General features: G+C 46.9%; 1 protein-coding gene across 4 annotated transcripts in view; it reads right to left on the bottom strand.

The window, feature by feature from the left end:
• Window positions 1-14986, bottom strand: part of LOC147443491 (uncharacterized) — a 172506-nt gene that overhangs the window by 105713 nt on the left and 51807 nt on the right. For all 4 annotated transcript variants that reach the window (XM_086526305.1, XM_086526304.1, XM_086526302.1 and 1 more), the window contains exons 3-4: window positions 13563-13857; window positions 13359-13483 (exon numbers count right to left, since the gene is read on the bottom strand). In XM_086526305.1, coding sequence (XP_086382431.1) covers window positions 13359-13483; window positions 13563-13857 — 420 coding nt within the window. The remainder of the gene's footprint in view (window positions 1-13358; window positions 13484-13562; window positions 13858-14986) is intronic.

Below are 14986 nucleotides of genomic sequence, written 5' to 3'. Positions count from 1 at the left end.
AAGGAAACAACTACGTCCACACCCACCATCATTAACATAACACTTGAAGAGGAGCAAAGAAGGCGTGTGCGCTCTCTACATGTGAGGATTTGCGGTCTTAAAGACAAAGATAATGTGGAAACAAAGGTAAAAGAACTCATGGCTTTGATGGGGATTCATGAGCCGATGCACTCAAGAGCTTGGAGAGTGGGCAACACGAAAAATGGGAGCAAGGGGGAAACCTCGAAAGAAAGAGCACTCATCCTTCGTTTTCCCTCTGTCACAAGGACGTGGCAACTGCTAACCTTAGTTGTTGGTTTCTTTCCAATGATTTTTGTTTAATTTTTGAGACCCTCTTTTTGAAGTTGGAAATGGTCGGACATTGTATGGCCAATGTGAACGGTAGTTTCACCCGCAGACGGGAAGTTGGTCGGCACTGGAATTCGTACAGTAAGAGGATGTCTAGGCTCAGAGCAAGATCATACAGGTCCCCCCGTCGCACTTAGCAAGTTGGTGGATACTAGGAAGTGAACTCAATAAAGGCATAAAGTCAAGGTGGGATCACCAACAGAAAGTATCCGACAATTGGGCCACATTGCACTTTTGGATGCGGTCCCAATGAGGATAGATGGTCAAAAGACCAGCGGGAGCCCGACGGAAGCATCTCCTAAAAATTAGGGAACTGCTACTTTGGGCCGTGAAATGTGTTCGCGTCATTACCTTCGGTATGACCAAGGGAACATTTTAGTACTCTGCTGCAAAGTCAACTGATGCACCAGTTGAGAGATTTTTAAGCAAGAAACCCAATGCGGGGAAATTGCATGCATGAGTGCCATGTGGCACTTTTTGGTCAATTTACCAAGTTTGGGAGAAGAGAGCTCGTAACTGACTTTCTGGAGTAGTTTTGGAGGCTGTTAACTTGGATTTTCAGCCATTTCTCTCCATTTTTGAGCTTCCCAGGACTTTACCTAGGTTCAAGGAGCTCATTTTCAGCATTGGAAGGCATCAGATGCGTGTTTACAAGGCTGTTTTGCTGCGTTTTCAGTGATACGCAGGTTTTGGCAGCAATGGAAATCTTCTCCTTTTTGCATCTATTTGTTCACAAATGCATTACAGGTTAAGGGCAGAAGAGGGGATGCTCGATTTATGCTGGGAGGATGCTTCATTGAGAACCTATCACAGGTTAAGAGCTATGGAGTGCATGCTTTCCTCTCTATGTACAGTGTGGTGCTAGGAGTGATGACCTGCACACTACACACTGCTCTCTCTCTCTCCCCTAGGTGCAGTTATGTGATGCCCCACAAGAGGGCTCTTCATTTGACTGAAGTACAGCTATGTGGATTCATGCTTTTGTGCTGAGGCAAGAGCCTCCTTGAGCAGGAACAGGGGTAGCTAGCTGCTACTCCAAAGCAGGCACTGGTGAGGGTCATAACCTCACCGTACAGGTGCATTTTCAGCGCTGTGTATGCGCTGTAAATTGACTGTTTTTCAGCCATATGGATGCCAGAACCATTGGGAATAGTGCCCCACTGGCAGAGGACAGTTAGGGGACTGTTTGGGGCTGAAAACAGGGTAAAACCAGTAAATACAGCGTGCTGAATTTACTGTTTTTGGGCAAGAATCAGAGGGTTTATGCCAGTGGAAGTGAGTTCCAGCAGGGGAATCGGTTTCGCGCAAGTTTTGGGGCTGTTATGCTACCGAAATTTGGCCAAATCAAGTGGTATCTAGTGTGATACATGTCAAGGATTCCCAGGACCTTACTTTGTAATTTACCCTCTCAAAGAATAAAGAAATACCGAAAGGGGCGCCAATTTTGGGGCCTACAGGTTGTCGGCGTTTGCTCGGAGCATTTTAGTTTTCGAGCCGTGTGTGTGATTAAGTGTTAATTCCCGTTACAGGTCTCCTTGGCAAAGTGCTCTGTGTGTGTGTCTAAAGTAAAGAATTTCGGGTGAAAGCCAACGCCTACCGCCCTATGGGCCGGTTTCATGGTTCCATCGCCGGGATATCAATCACTTTTTCCTCAAAGAGTGAGCTTGGATTGTTCAGGGTAAAGACACACAGTGCAGGAATACGGGATTACACTATGGCCGACAAAGGGAAGCGCAATATGGAAGAGGGTTCCTCTTTACAGGACAAACAAGAAATTCCGCATGTTCGCCCTGCCAAAAAGTGGTCAAATTAGGGCTGATTTTCTGCTGCGTTTTAGGGTTTGCAAGTATGAACCAAGATGAGATAGGGAGAGGTCTCACGGTGGTAGATTGGCCACTAGATCTCCTGCGGAGTGATGTGGGTCTGCCAGGTGACATGCTGCTTGCCGATTCTCTGAGACGATTGCTTGGATTCTATGACGCATTGGTAAATCATCTTGAAATTTGAGCTTGCTTGGTCGTGGGTAGTACGCCACAATGTTGGTGGAATTATGCTCGTTTGCAGAGGCAAGAGCCTTTTGCATACGTAAAAGTTAAGGGACAGGTTGCAAGATGCTATGGTGAAGTTCAAGAACTATCCACCTATGGATGCAAAGTGGATGGAAGAGCATGAACTGTCAGAGTCACCAAATGTATTACAGCTTTACCTTGAGGCCTTTGGGTTACAGCCTACGTATGCCCCAACCCAATGTTTGCAAAGGAGGGGTAATGATAGAGCTAGCACATCAAATGTACTCATGGATTCAGTGCAACAGCAGTGTACAGTTTGACAAAAGTATGAAGGTCTCATTAAGTCATTTGTACATATGTTTTGACAGTCTTTCTTGCGCATACATGTGAAGATAAAAGGGTGCTTACCTTACAAGATCATCTATGGCATGTATTTATTGTATGCAATCGAGGATGTTTGCGATTTCAAGAGGGGGGTATGTCACGAGGACGTGGCAACTGCTAACCTTAGTTGTTGGTTTCTTTCCAATGATTTTTGTTTAATTTTTGAGACCCTCTTTTTGAAGTTGCAAATGGTCGGACATTGTATGGCCAATGTGAACGGTAGTTTCACCCGCAGACGGGAAGTTGGTCGGCACTGGAATTCGTACAGTAAGAGGATGTCTAGGCTCAGAGCAAGATCATACAGGTCCCCCCCGTCGCACTTAGCAAGTTGGTGGATACTAGGAAGTGAACTCAATAAAGGCATAAAGTCAAGGTGGGATCACCAACAGAAAGTATCCGACAGTTGGGCCATTGCACTTTAGGATGCGGTCCCAATGAGGATAGATGGTCAAAAGACAAGCGGGAGCCCGACGGAAGCATCTCCTAAAAATTAGGGAACTGCTATTTTGGGCCGTGAAATGTGTTCGCGTCATTACCTTCGGTATGACCAAGGAAACATTTTAGTACTCTGCTGCAAAGTCAACTGATGCACCAGTTGAGAGATTTTTAAGCAGGAAACCCAATGCGGGGAAATTGCATGCATGAGTGCCAAGTGGCACTTTTTGGTCAATTTACCAAGTTTGGGAGAAGAGAGCTCGTAACTGACTTTCTGGAGCAGTTTTGGAGGCTGTTAACTTGGATTTTCAGCCATTTCTCTCCATTTTTGAGCTTCCCATGACTTTACCTAGGTTCAAGGAGCTCATTTTCAGCATTGGAAGGTATCAGATGCGTGTTTACAGGGCTGTTTTGCTGCGTTTTCAGCGATACGCAGGTTTTGGCAGCCATGGAAATCTTCTCCTTTTTGCATCTATTTGTTCACAGATGCATTACAGGTTAAGGGCAGAAGAGGGGGTGCTCGATTTATGCTGGGAGGATGCTTCATTGAGAACCTATCACAGGTTAAGAGCTATGTAGTGCAAGCTTTCCTCTCTATGTACAGTGTGGTGCTAGGAGTGATGACCTGCACACTACACACTGCTCTCTCTCTCTCTCCCCTACGTGCAGTTATGTGATGCCCCACAAGAGGGCTCTTCATTTGACTGATGTACAGCTATGTGGGTTCATGCTTTTGTGCTGAGGCAAGAGCCTCCTTGAGCAAGAACAGGGGTAGCTAGCTGCTACTCCAAAGCAGGCACTCGTGAGGGTCATAACCTCACCGTACAGGTGCATTTTCAGCGCTGTGTATGCGCTGTAAATTGACTGTTTTTCAGCCATATGGATGCCAGAACCATTGGGAATAGTGCCCCACTGGCAGAGGACAGTTAGGGGACTGTTTGGGGCTGAAAACAGGGTAAAACCAGTAAATACAGCGTGCTGAATTTACTGTTTTTGGGCAAGAATCAGAGGGTTTATGCTAGTGGAAGTGAGTTCCAGCAAGGGAATCGGTTTCGCGCAAGTTTTGGGGCTGTTATGCTACCGAAATTTGGCCAAATCAAGTGGTATCTAGTGTGATACATGTCAAGGATTCCAAGGAGCTTACTTTGTAATTTACCCTCTCAAAGAATAAAGAAATACCGAAAGGGGCGCCAATTTTGGGGCCTACAGGTTGTCGGCGTTTGCTCGGAGCATTTTAGTTTTCGAGCCGTGTGTGTGATTAAGTGTTAATTCCCGTTACAGGTCTCCTTGGCAAAGTGCTTTGTGTGTGTGTCTAAAGTAAAGAATTTCGGGTGAAATCCAACGCCTACCGCCCTATGGGCCGGTTTCACCCTCCATGGAAGCGAAGAAGGACTTTTTGAAGAAGAGACCAACTCTTAAAGAAACGAACATCTTCCTCGGGATGACCTTACCCTCTCACAGATAGCGCATATGCAAGAGGTAATGCCAGAGATTAGAGTGGCAAGGGAAAAAGGTAAGATTACTTTTTACCGAGATGGAAGAGTGGTGATATTGGAGAAGCGCTCCACATGACGGTGTGAGACCTATGGGGCCAGACTCAAAGTTGCTACCTGGAATTGTAATGGATCTATGCGTCTAAATTTTGGTGCTTTTGAGGAAAGTTTTAGTGGGAGAGATATCATCTTTTACTCTGAGACACATCAAGCCCTTGAGCAGTCTATGCCTCACGTTAGTGGGTACAGATGGGAGACCGCATGTAGACAGGAGACAAGATCAGAGCACAAAGGGCGGGGCTCAGGTGGAGTGGCAGTGTTATTCAGGGAGGAGTTGCAGCCATTGATACACAGCTCGCAAGGATAAGCAAGCTAGGTACATGTGGATGAGATTGAGAGCAGAGACAAGCAGATATCTTCACATTGCTATTTGCTACTTTCCCACAAGTATGTTAGTTTATGCACCACCCAGAGGACAGTCCCCCTTTTCTATTTTGGATAATGACATCTGGGAGTTCTCTAGAGATGGTGACATCATCATTCTAGGGAATTTCAATGCTAGGACTACCCATCATCAAACAGTTTTTTATGATACTTCAGAAAAGATGTTGAGAGAGTTGGATGTTGCAGAGACAGGCCTATCCAGACTATCACATGATGGGGAGCATATTGAGTATGGACGACACTTGATAGACATGGGGACTGCACATGGATTGGTCAGCTTGAATGGCCTACAGAGATTTCCCGCTGCGGGGGGTTTTACATGCTTTCCACACAGACATGGAGCTAGCACAGTGGATTATGTCATGGCATAGCCGAGTCTCCTCTCTAGTATCCATGACCTCACAGTTAGACCCAGACCTATTGGTGTGGCAGTGGACCATGCTCCTGTGTCGTTGACCATATCTTTCGAGTTTAGTGTAGCACACAGGCCACAGGTGGCAGCTCCTACTCGCTACACCTTCACGTGGGAGACGGACTCTGTATACATAGATGGGATCTACAGACGCTTGTGTACAGAAGAGCCAGGGCGACCTTTGGAGAAGCTTACTACTATACTGACGCAGACGTTACATGATGCAGCAACAGAAGCAAACCCACACACACAGCCTGAGCAAAGACGTCGTTCTGGGAGCATGTCCCAGAACAGCTGGTATGATGAGGAATGCCAAGAGACCAGAGCTAGACTTCAGAGGGAGGTGCTTTTGGGGGACATCACTCACAGACAGTCACAGATTGACTTCCGACGACTAGTGTGGCGAAAGAAGAGGGCATTCTTCGCTCGCCTAGAGCAAGATCTATGCCAGCTATACTTGAGTCAGGACTCACGTGAGGCATGGCGGCTCTTTCATGAGCACTCCCCTCCCCTGCCCTTACCTCCACACAGGCTTGGGGCCAGTACGCGTCATCTCTGTACACAGTTCATGGACAGCCGCCCCTTCCTGACCCTCCCGATCCATGCCCCCATCCATGTGCTTTTTTCACCGCTGAGATGGTGAGGAAGGCCATTGACAGGATGAGGACTGGGAGAGCATATGATCATGATGGTTTAGTGGCTGAGCACTTCATGCATGCCAAAGATCTACTAGCAGAGCTCCCAGCAGTTATGTTTAACCGTGCCATGTGTGAGGGCTTGCCTGATACTTGGAGCCTATCTACTATTGTACCTATCTTCAAGTCAAGAGACCCTATGGAGCCTGGGAATTATTGCACTATCATGATCGGACACACATTGGCACGGTTGTACGCATCCATTCTTGAGCAGCAGCTGAGTAGATGGGCAGAGAGGGAAGGGATACGTGCAGCCGGGCAGGCAGGATTTAGGAGAGGTTTTTCTACTCTTGACCATATCTTGACACTCAAAGCCATCATTGAGGAGGGCAGATCACATGGGAGACGGATCTATTGCAGCTTTGTGGACTTCCGCAAAGCATTTGACACCGTACCCAGAGCTAGATTGATGCGCACATTACAGCAAATGGGAGTACCCACAAAGCTCATTTGGGGAGTCATGGCACTGTACAGGTCAGTAGTGGGGCATGTACGCACCTCAGAGGGCCTATCCACAGCGGTTCACTCCACTATTGGGGTGAAGCAGGGTTGCCCGCTCTCTCCTACTCTGTTTGGTATGTATGTGGATGAGGTTTCTGACCACATTGAGAGGGATGGTGATAGAGGTGCACAACTGGCAGGAACATGGATCCCACTATTGTTATATGTTGATGATATTGTGTTGATCTCCGACTCTCCAAAGGGGATGCAACGTCACTTTGATGCTTTGCATAGGTTTGCTCAGGAAAGTGGTTTGTCCGTCAACCTTGGTAAAACCAAGGTCGTGGTATTTAATACCACCCCACAGTGGATCAGGAGGTCACTGCCAACATTCACATACGGCCAGGAGACAGTGGAGTATACAGATGCTTACACTTACCTCAGAGTGGTTTTTAGTGGGCCAGCATTTTCATTGAGGAGGGCAGCAGAGACTAGATTGACCAGATCCGATGCAGCATTGGGTAGATTGGAAAGGATGGTGTTCACAGGTTCAGTTTCAGGAGCCTCGGACCAAGCTCTGGCTCTTTGACACTCTTGTGGCTTCTGCATTGCTTTATGGTGCTGAGATTTGGGGACCTTCATTGGATCATCACGGGAGGACAGGCCGCAGTGATGGATGGGGGGACATGGAGAAGCCTCTGGTCTCTATGATCTCGCGGCTCATTAGAGCCAAGGCTTCAGTACCACGTGCTATTGTCCGAGCAGAGCTAGCTGCCCCCCTACTAGTGGTTGAGGCGCTCACCAGATCTGTCTCCTTCATACACCGCATGTGGGAACTTCCCAGAGACAGATATGCGCGCCTTGCACTTGAGTCCTCTCGACAGTTAGCCATGCAGGGAGATACAGCATGCTGGTATGGGGAGATGACATCATGGTTTCAAGCGCATGGGTTTAGCATAGACAGATTGCCACCCTTCCAGTACTCACTGGATGCACCCTCTCTGACTCTCACACAGTCCGAGATTACCAGGCTCTTCCGCCAGGACCTGACTCAGCTAGACATCAGGAGGACATGGATACAGCCAGCACAGGAGCTGGGCACGAAGATGGCTTTCTACAGAGAGCATCTTCTCCAGCTTATGGAGGACGGTTTTGTGACGAGACCTAGATACATGGACACCCACTTGTCTCATGGGATACGATGTGCTATTGGCCAGATACGCACATCGTCACACCAGCTGCGGATCGAGACTGGGAGATGCAGCAGAGTACCAACAGAGGCCAAGACATGTCTCCTATGTGACCTGGATCCTGAGACAGAGTTGCTCTACACATGCCACTGCCCCGTCTACTACGAGATACGCGGCCGCTTCCACTGCTTGTTCAGAGAGGGCTTCGGACCACCTTCAAGAGTCATGCGGTACGAGGATCAGAGATGCTTGGGTCTGTTTTTGCTCGAGCTGTGCAGACATTGAGAGAGCCTGATCAGAGGAGAGGTCAGCCAGTCTCAGAGACGGATCACAGACTTCTTTAGAGCAGACACTGGACACCCGAAGGAGCTACTACCACAAGAGAGCTCGCTGCCTCACACTGGAGGCACACTGAGCGACCGAGCTAGGGAGATCCAGACGCCCACGACTGCGGAGGGCTGTGTGGAGGACTACAGAGCATCGACGGAGGTTGCATCAGAGGATTCGGATCACTTTGGCCCAACATGCACGACGCACGGTCACGCTAATGACCATGGAGGAGATTGATGAGATCCGCCAGCGACCGATGCTGGATCTTTTGTGATCTGTGATTTAGCTATCCCACCTATCTGCTTAGATCACACCTAGCTGTTTCAGATTTCATAGCATTTTATTCTGTCACATCCATCTTTCCATCCATCTATCTATCTATCTATCTATATATCTATATATTAAAGTTCAGTGATTTTGAAGTTTTTCTTCTTGTGTTGCTATTGATCGCAGGCATGGACTGTCCAAGCTTATTAGAGTGGTATCAAAGCTCAGCAAGATTCTTTTTCTATGGAGGATCCTATCCCTTCAACAACACACAACACACATTGATTCTCGAGAAGAATCTAACAGAATGGACAAGATTTTTGTCCCACCCTTCGTCCATCGCGCATAGGGCACGCTTTTGTCTTCATCGCTTTGTCTAAAAGGGCATGTCATAAAGAACCCAAGAGTACCCATGGGTTTTCAGAGATACATTGGGTGACTACTGCCAGAGGTTTTGGGATGCTTATTTGCCAACGTCTTCATTTCCGAAGATTACTTGAGAGACCAGATTGAGCGGTTTTGTTGTGGTTTGGATTCGAGAGCATGGTCTATAATAGAAGTGTGACTCTATTCAGAGACTTATGGGACATGCTAAGGAAGGATTTGGGATGCATGCCGGCTCATGGACACACGGTATCTACCTCATTAGGCAAGAGTCTTCCAGTTAAGAATATGAATCGGAGAAGCCGAATGACAGATTAACACGAGATTCCAGAGCAACACGGGAATCAGATGGAGAATGACCCTAGTGAAAGAGCTTTTAGAGAAGGGTCTCATTCAGCCCAGTTCATCAACTTAGTGTTCACCAGTGCTGTAGGTTTTAAAGAAAGATGGATCTTGGAGAATGTACATTGACTATAGAGCGCTCAACAAAATCACCATCAAGAACACACTTCCTATTTTGAGGATCGATGATATATACTAGACAGACTTCGGGGTTCTACTTGCTTCATCGGAATTGATCTGAAGAGTGGTTATCATCAAATCCGAATTGCTCTTGGGGAAGTCTATAAGACAACATCCAGGACATCTCTAGCTTGTACGAGTATTTAGCAATTCCTTTCGATCTCACGACTACTCCAGCAATGTTTAACAGGGTGATGGACAAGATTTTCAAATAGTATAGGTCATTTGTGGGCACCTTTTTCGACGGCATCGTCTTCTTCTCCAAGGGTGAGGCGGAGCACAGACACCATCTGTTACAGGTTTTTCCAAGCACTAAGGCAACATCGGTTGGTCGTTGATGGGAAGAAGAGCGAGTTTTTCTTACCCGAGATCCACTTTTTGGGACACATCGTCTCTGCGGAGGGTGTCAAAGATTGGCCGGATTTGAAGAATGTCCAAAGCTTTTTGGGTTTGTGGAGATTGCTTCTCCTCTACATGCTTTGACACAGAAAGGGGTTCCTTTCGCATAGGGGACCATCTAAGATTGCAACCTTCAAGGCTCTCAAGAAGTTGACAATTGGCCCAGTATTGGCTTTGCTAGTCTTGCAAAAGCCATTTGAGGTACATTGGGGTCGTAGTCTGAGCTTATGAGAGCCGAATGTTTTCTAGACCAGAACGGGTTGCACAGATTTTCGGGAGGAGCTTTTGGCACTCATCCATGCTCTTACTCAATGGCAACACTTTCTACTTGGAGCCGATTTGGCAGTGTTCACCGATCATCAAAGTTAGCCCTATTTCTTGTCTCCAAAACAGCTTTCGGACAAGCAGATGCGGTGGGCAAACACTTGGTCACAATTTTACTTTCAGATTGTGCTTGATCAGAGACAAATGTGCTGGCAGATGCACTGTCTCGTTAGCCTTAGGTTTGCTATTTTGGCAGTTCATCACCACAACTCTGAGGATATGGTAGATTAGTACGCCACAGATCCATATTTGAAGACATCTTTGACCAGCAACACAGTGGGGAAGCGGTTGCGGGCTATCTACTCATGGAAGGCTATTTTCCGGAAAAACTACTTGTGTGAGACACAAGCGTTGAGAAATAAGGTTTTGACAGAGTGCCAATGTCCATCTTTTTCGGGTCATCGCACCATAGAAACCACCTAGGTGTGCAAGAGTTCTTCTACGGGCCAAGGATCAAAAAGGATGTGGACGAGTTTGTTTGATATGCCAAAAGGTCAAGTTTGACACGCATAAGGCACCAAGTCTTTTGCAACCTTTATCAGTCCCTAGCCAATCGAGCGACCTCGAGATAATGGTGTCTGGAGTGTCTGTTTGACCCATACCCAAGCGGGGCGTGCAATCCGTAGAGCTACATCCTCTGTCCAAGAGTCCTCATGAACATATACATATCAAGGTGCACTACGAGTGTCTGCAAAGAAATATACCACAATGTGTCTACATACTACTGCATTTAGTGGTGTCATAGAGAGCTTGGCCAACGGCCACGGAGTCTGTATCAAGTTTGTCACCCCCAAGTCTCTTGTGTGATTAAAGAACTCGACAGCCTGAGCAAGGAGCCAGTCCATCACTACATGCATGGTTCACTCTCTTTGATCCCTGCCACGCAACAAGAAGGAAAAACCAACCGTTGTGTCATGGGCCTCTATCCATCTGGCTGTCGAAAACAAAACATGTACTCTGAAACAAGTTGCCTCGAGGTCAAGAGAAGAGTCGTCGAGAAAGCGTGTAAAGTTGTAGTCGAAAAGGTCTCATCGACGGTGCATGTCAAAACTAGTCAACCCGTGAGGGACAACCGCAAAGGGCGAAATCAGTCCCAAAAGAGGCGTCTACACGTAGGGTTGCTCCTCTTGCGCCAGGTGGCTTGTGGCAATGCAGTGCCAAGTGACCTCCGAGCTATCGAAGAGTGGCCTTTCACCTAGGTAGGTGGCAGGGTATGACAGTCGTTTGGGGATAAAGCGAAGGGACTAGCGGGAGGGATGGGAGAGGCGGGTGGAGGAGTTGGAGGTGGAGGCGGACAAGTGGGGACAGTAGGCCGAGAGGGGGGGTGTTTGCGGTGGGGAAGCTGAGGTGGAGGGGACATCCGCCGGTTCATCCTATTGTAGAGGGTCGAAACGGTTTCCTGCGGGAAACCCACTACTGTTGGCTTGGTATAGGCCAACCACCAGGGGTGCCAGGGCCCAGCCTAGCATGCTTGTCCCTAACGGCAACGGTCACGAACCTGCTGTCAGCCCTCGTCTGCCTGGGCACCTGTCTCAAAAGAGGTACCCATTTGTGTTGCCTGTGTCTCTGCCTGCTAAGCCTTGCCAGCCTTGGTAGGTTGGGTCCGTGTCAAGGATCGAGTCCTCCTGCGTGGACAAGACTTCGCAAGATAGTCCATTTTTTGTCTACAAATGAAACATCGGTTCAAGAGGCCTGAATACTCCACGCTCTATCTAATCCAACCACAGGGGTGCCAAGGCCCAGCCTAGCATGCTTGTCCCTAACGGCGACGGTCACGAACCTGCTCTCAGCCCTCATCTGCCTGGGCACCTGTCTTAGAAGAGGTACCCATTTGTGTTGCCTGTGTCTCTGCCTGCTAAGCCTTGCCAGCCTTGGTAGGTTGGGTCCGTGTCAAGGATCGAGTCCTCCTCCGTGGACAAGACTTCGCAAGATAGTCCATTTTTTGTCTACAAATGAAACATCGGTTCAAGAGGCCTGAATACTCCACACTCTATCTAATCCAACCACCACTCTCGAGGCAGTAAGACCACCTTTGGAAGTGTATGTGTGTCCCAAACAAGAATCCGCACAGTGGGTAGCCTTGCGGCCTTTGCCGCAACTGAAACTGAAGTGCGCGGAGTCTCCAAGACCGTCCCAAACATGGAACCAATCCTCGACTATAGGGGGAGGTACTCCAACCTCAAGCCTGGGAAGCAAACTTAGATAGGAAGATCTACCTCCTCCTTCGACACATCTACAATTGGGTCGAAACCGTGATGCCACTATCTAAAGTGAGCTCGAGCCGCCCAAATACCGAACGAGCTCATCAAGATCACTTTGGCTGCCATCTCTAGAGACTCGAACTCTATCTGATAGTAACCTCTCTCGAGAATCTACACATCAATGATCTTGCCCACTTTGGTGAGGAGTCGAGCCTGGAGCAGGTCCCGAACCTCGCCTCTACCGGGCCGTATGCCGACGATTTTGCATATGACCGAGGTGGCTTGAAGCCGTTCCACCTCAGCCATCAAGCTCGCTTGCTCTTCCCCATTTTGTGTCTGTCGCTCGAGGCAGGGAGGGGCGAGGGGGTCTGTCGCTCGAGACAGGGAGGGGCGGGGGGTGCAGCCAACCAGTAGCCAGTTTTTGAGAATGTGATAGCTTCCACAGTAGTAGGATATCTCCCATGGTGCTACTATAAAAACCTCCTTAATTGCCAGGAATGGGAAGGGAGCCTACTCCACAAAGTTGGCAGGAGGCAAAAGAGAGGCACAATAACCAATTTTCAACTCAAGGATCATTCCATGTTACCATCTCGAGGAGTCATTAAGTTTCTGTCTGCACAATGCATATGGTGAGGTCATAATGAGCCAAGATAGAGTCTTTACAAAAGATTATAAACACGTCTGAAATGCTCCCAGTTATGCAAAAGATTTAAGCTCCTCCATGTAGAACCTCTTTCAATGAGACTTCTTGCTATTGATTGGGGTCAAAAATCTATTTGAATGGCGTTTTATAGTTGTCAGAATGCCCAATGCACTCAACTTTCATATCATAAAAGTCCTTAGTCAGATGTATAGAAAAATGTGCTACAGGAAATATCAATAAAGAGACACACTTTGCAGGTTACCATTTGCAGCCATCACATAGCAGGCTGCGTAATTGGGAAGGTAAAATAAACTAAACTTCCTAGACACTAGTGACCTATAACAAATAAATACTTCTCAATAATGCATGTCTCCTTTGACTGAATTGGGGGCAATCATTGTATGTATAAATTGAATAGCCTCAAGACAATTCACTACCTTTGCTAATCCAAGAGATGCCACAGCACCTACAAAGAGCAGGACAGAAAAGGTAACCAAAATCACAAAACGCACATTCCGAACAGGTGCATAAGCCTCCTTCATTTCCAGCTGTGCTAACAAACCTGCACAGGAAGATCACTAAAACAACCTCAGCTCATCAGTATTTAAGCGCAGCAACTCTCAAGAGGAAATACAGCATACCCCAACGCAAAAATCCAGCAGGCCTATATGCTGCAATGACCCTCTTCCCACTGTAATCTGTCTCTTTCACAATTCCAGACTCCCCATTAATTGCACGAGTCATGGCAGCAGAGTATGTCAATACTGTAACATTTGGGTTACGCATTGCTGGAAGCAAGAGACGTATTCTATCTTGCACATCTGGGACACCTATCAATAATTCACCTGTCTTCTGCAGCCCAGTTCTGTCATAGACCAAGCTCACTAGCTTTGTAGAATTTACCAAAACCATAAGTATACCTATCCGTGCTTCCTTCTGCAAATAAACCATTTCAGGCACTTGAGTATTTAAATGCATATTTCCACACTGAAAACTAAAACCTAGTATATTCCAAAGGATACAAAAAGGAAAATTGAATGTTACACACCATATACAAGTGATAAGGTAATGGATGTGCCAGTCATTATGATGCAAAATGTATGCACAGCTTCACCTTGCATTTATCTCGATCAGCACAGAAGAAAATTTTGCTCCTCTGTTTTTAGATATTTTTGTTAAAACGAAATGGCACATAGGCTAGAACATTAACCCTAGCAAAAGATGGGACACAGGTCTGTAAGGTGTGAGCTTTGTCCTAGAGTATGAGTCAAGGAGAGAAAAGGTGGAATAATCCCACATGCAGTGGTGTAAGGCTGTAAATCTACTTAAAGCTCATTTCATGAATGAATAAACACAAGTCTATTTTTGCATTACATCTCCCATTTTATGGTGAGCTTGTGATGGCTTAGCAAATACTGATGAGTCCAAGTTAATTGATCTTGGAACCTAATTCGCTTGAGTGATAATCTAGCCAACACACACTCACTTGTGTGCACGATGTTTCTCTTTCATCCACCCTAGCTAGCATGATCGCATTCCCATCAAGTGGTATCAGAGCACGAGGGTATACTAGTTAGATTTATTATTATGCTTTTGTGTTAGTGATTAGCGTTTTGTAATTAGTATTCGTCAATAGTATTCACTAACTTATTTTTCCTTAGCTCAATAATCTCGATCCCTAATCGCCACTTGGGCAAGAACATGCTCCACTACCCTTTGGCGATTAGGTGAAGGGGAATTGATTGGTTGTGTGAGCAAATTTTTCAATTAGTGTGCATTTCGTGCTCAAATTTTAGCCTATTTTATGTTAATATAATTCTTATAATAATCGTTATCACTTTGTGCAACGAGTGTGTGCGCAAAGCCATTGGCAAGAGCTCTCCGACGAATGTCTGTTTGCTCTTATCGGGTTCCGATAGTGTGATTAATTGCTCGATCAATTCTTGCAATTAGTGCCATTCATTCTCTGGTTTTCCTGCAAATCAGAGGCTCAAAAGTGTGTGTGTGTGTGTGCGCGCGCGCACCTAAAGGAGCATTCAATGCTCACCATCCCTCTGTAGAAAAA

The sequence above is a fragment of the Adiantum capillus-veneris genome, chromosome 13 (genome assembly GCF_014529385.1).
Source record: "Adiantum capillus-veneris isolate H3 chromosome 13, ASM1452938v2, whole genome shotgun sequence".
NCBI lineage: Eukaryota > Viridiplantae > Streptophyta > Polypodiopsida > Polypodiales > Pteridaceae > Adiantum > Adiantum capillus-veneris.
This window is presented reverse-complemented; position numbering and strand designations above follow the sequence as displayed.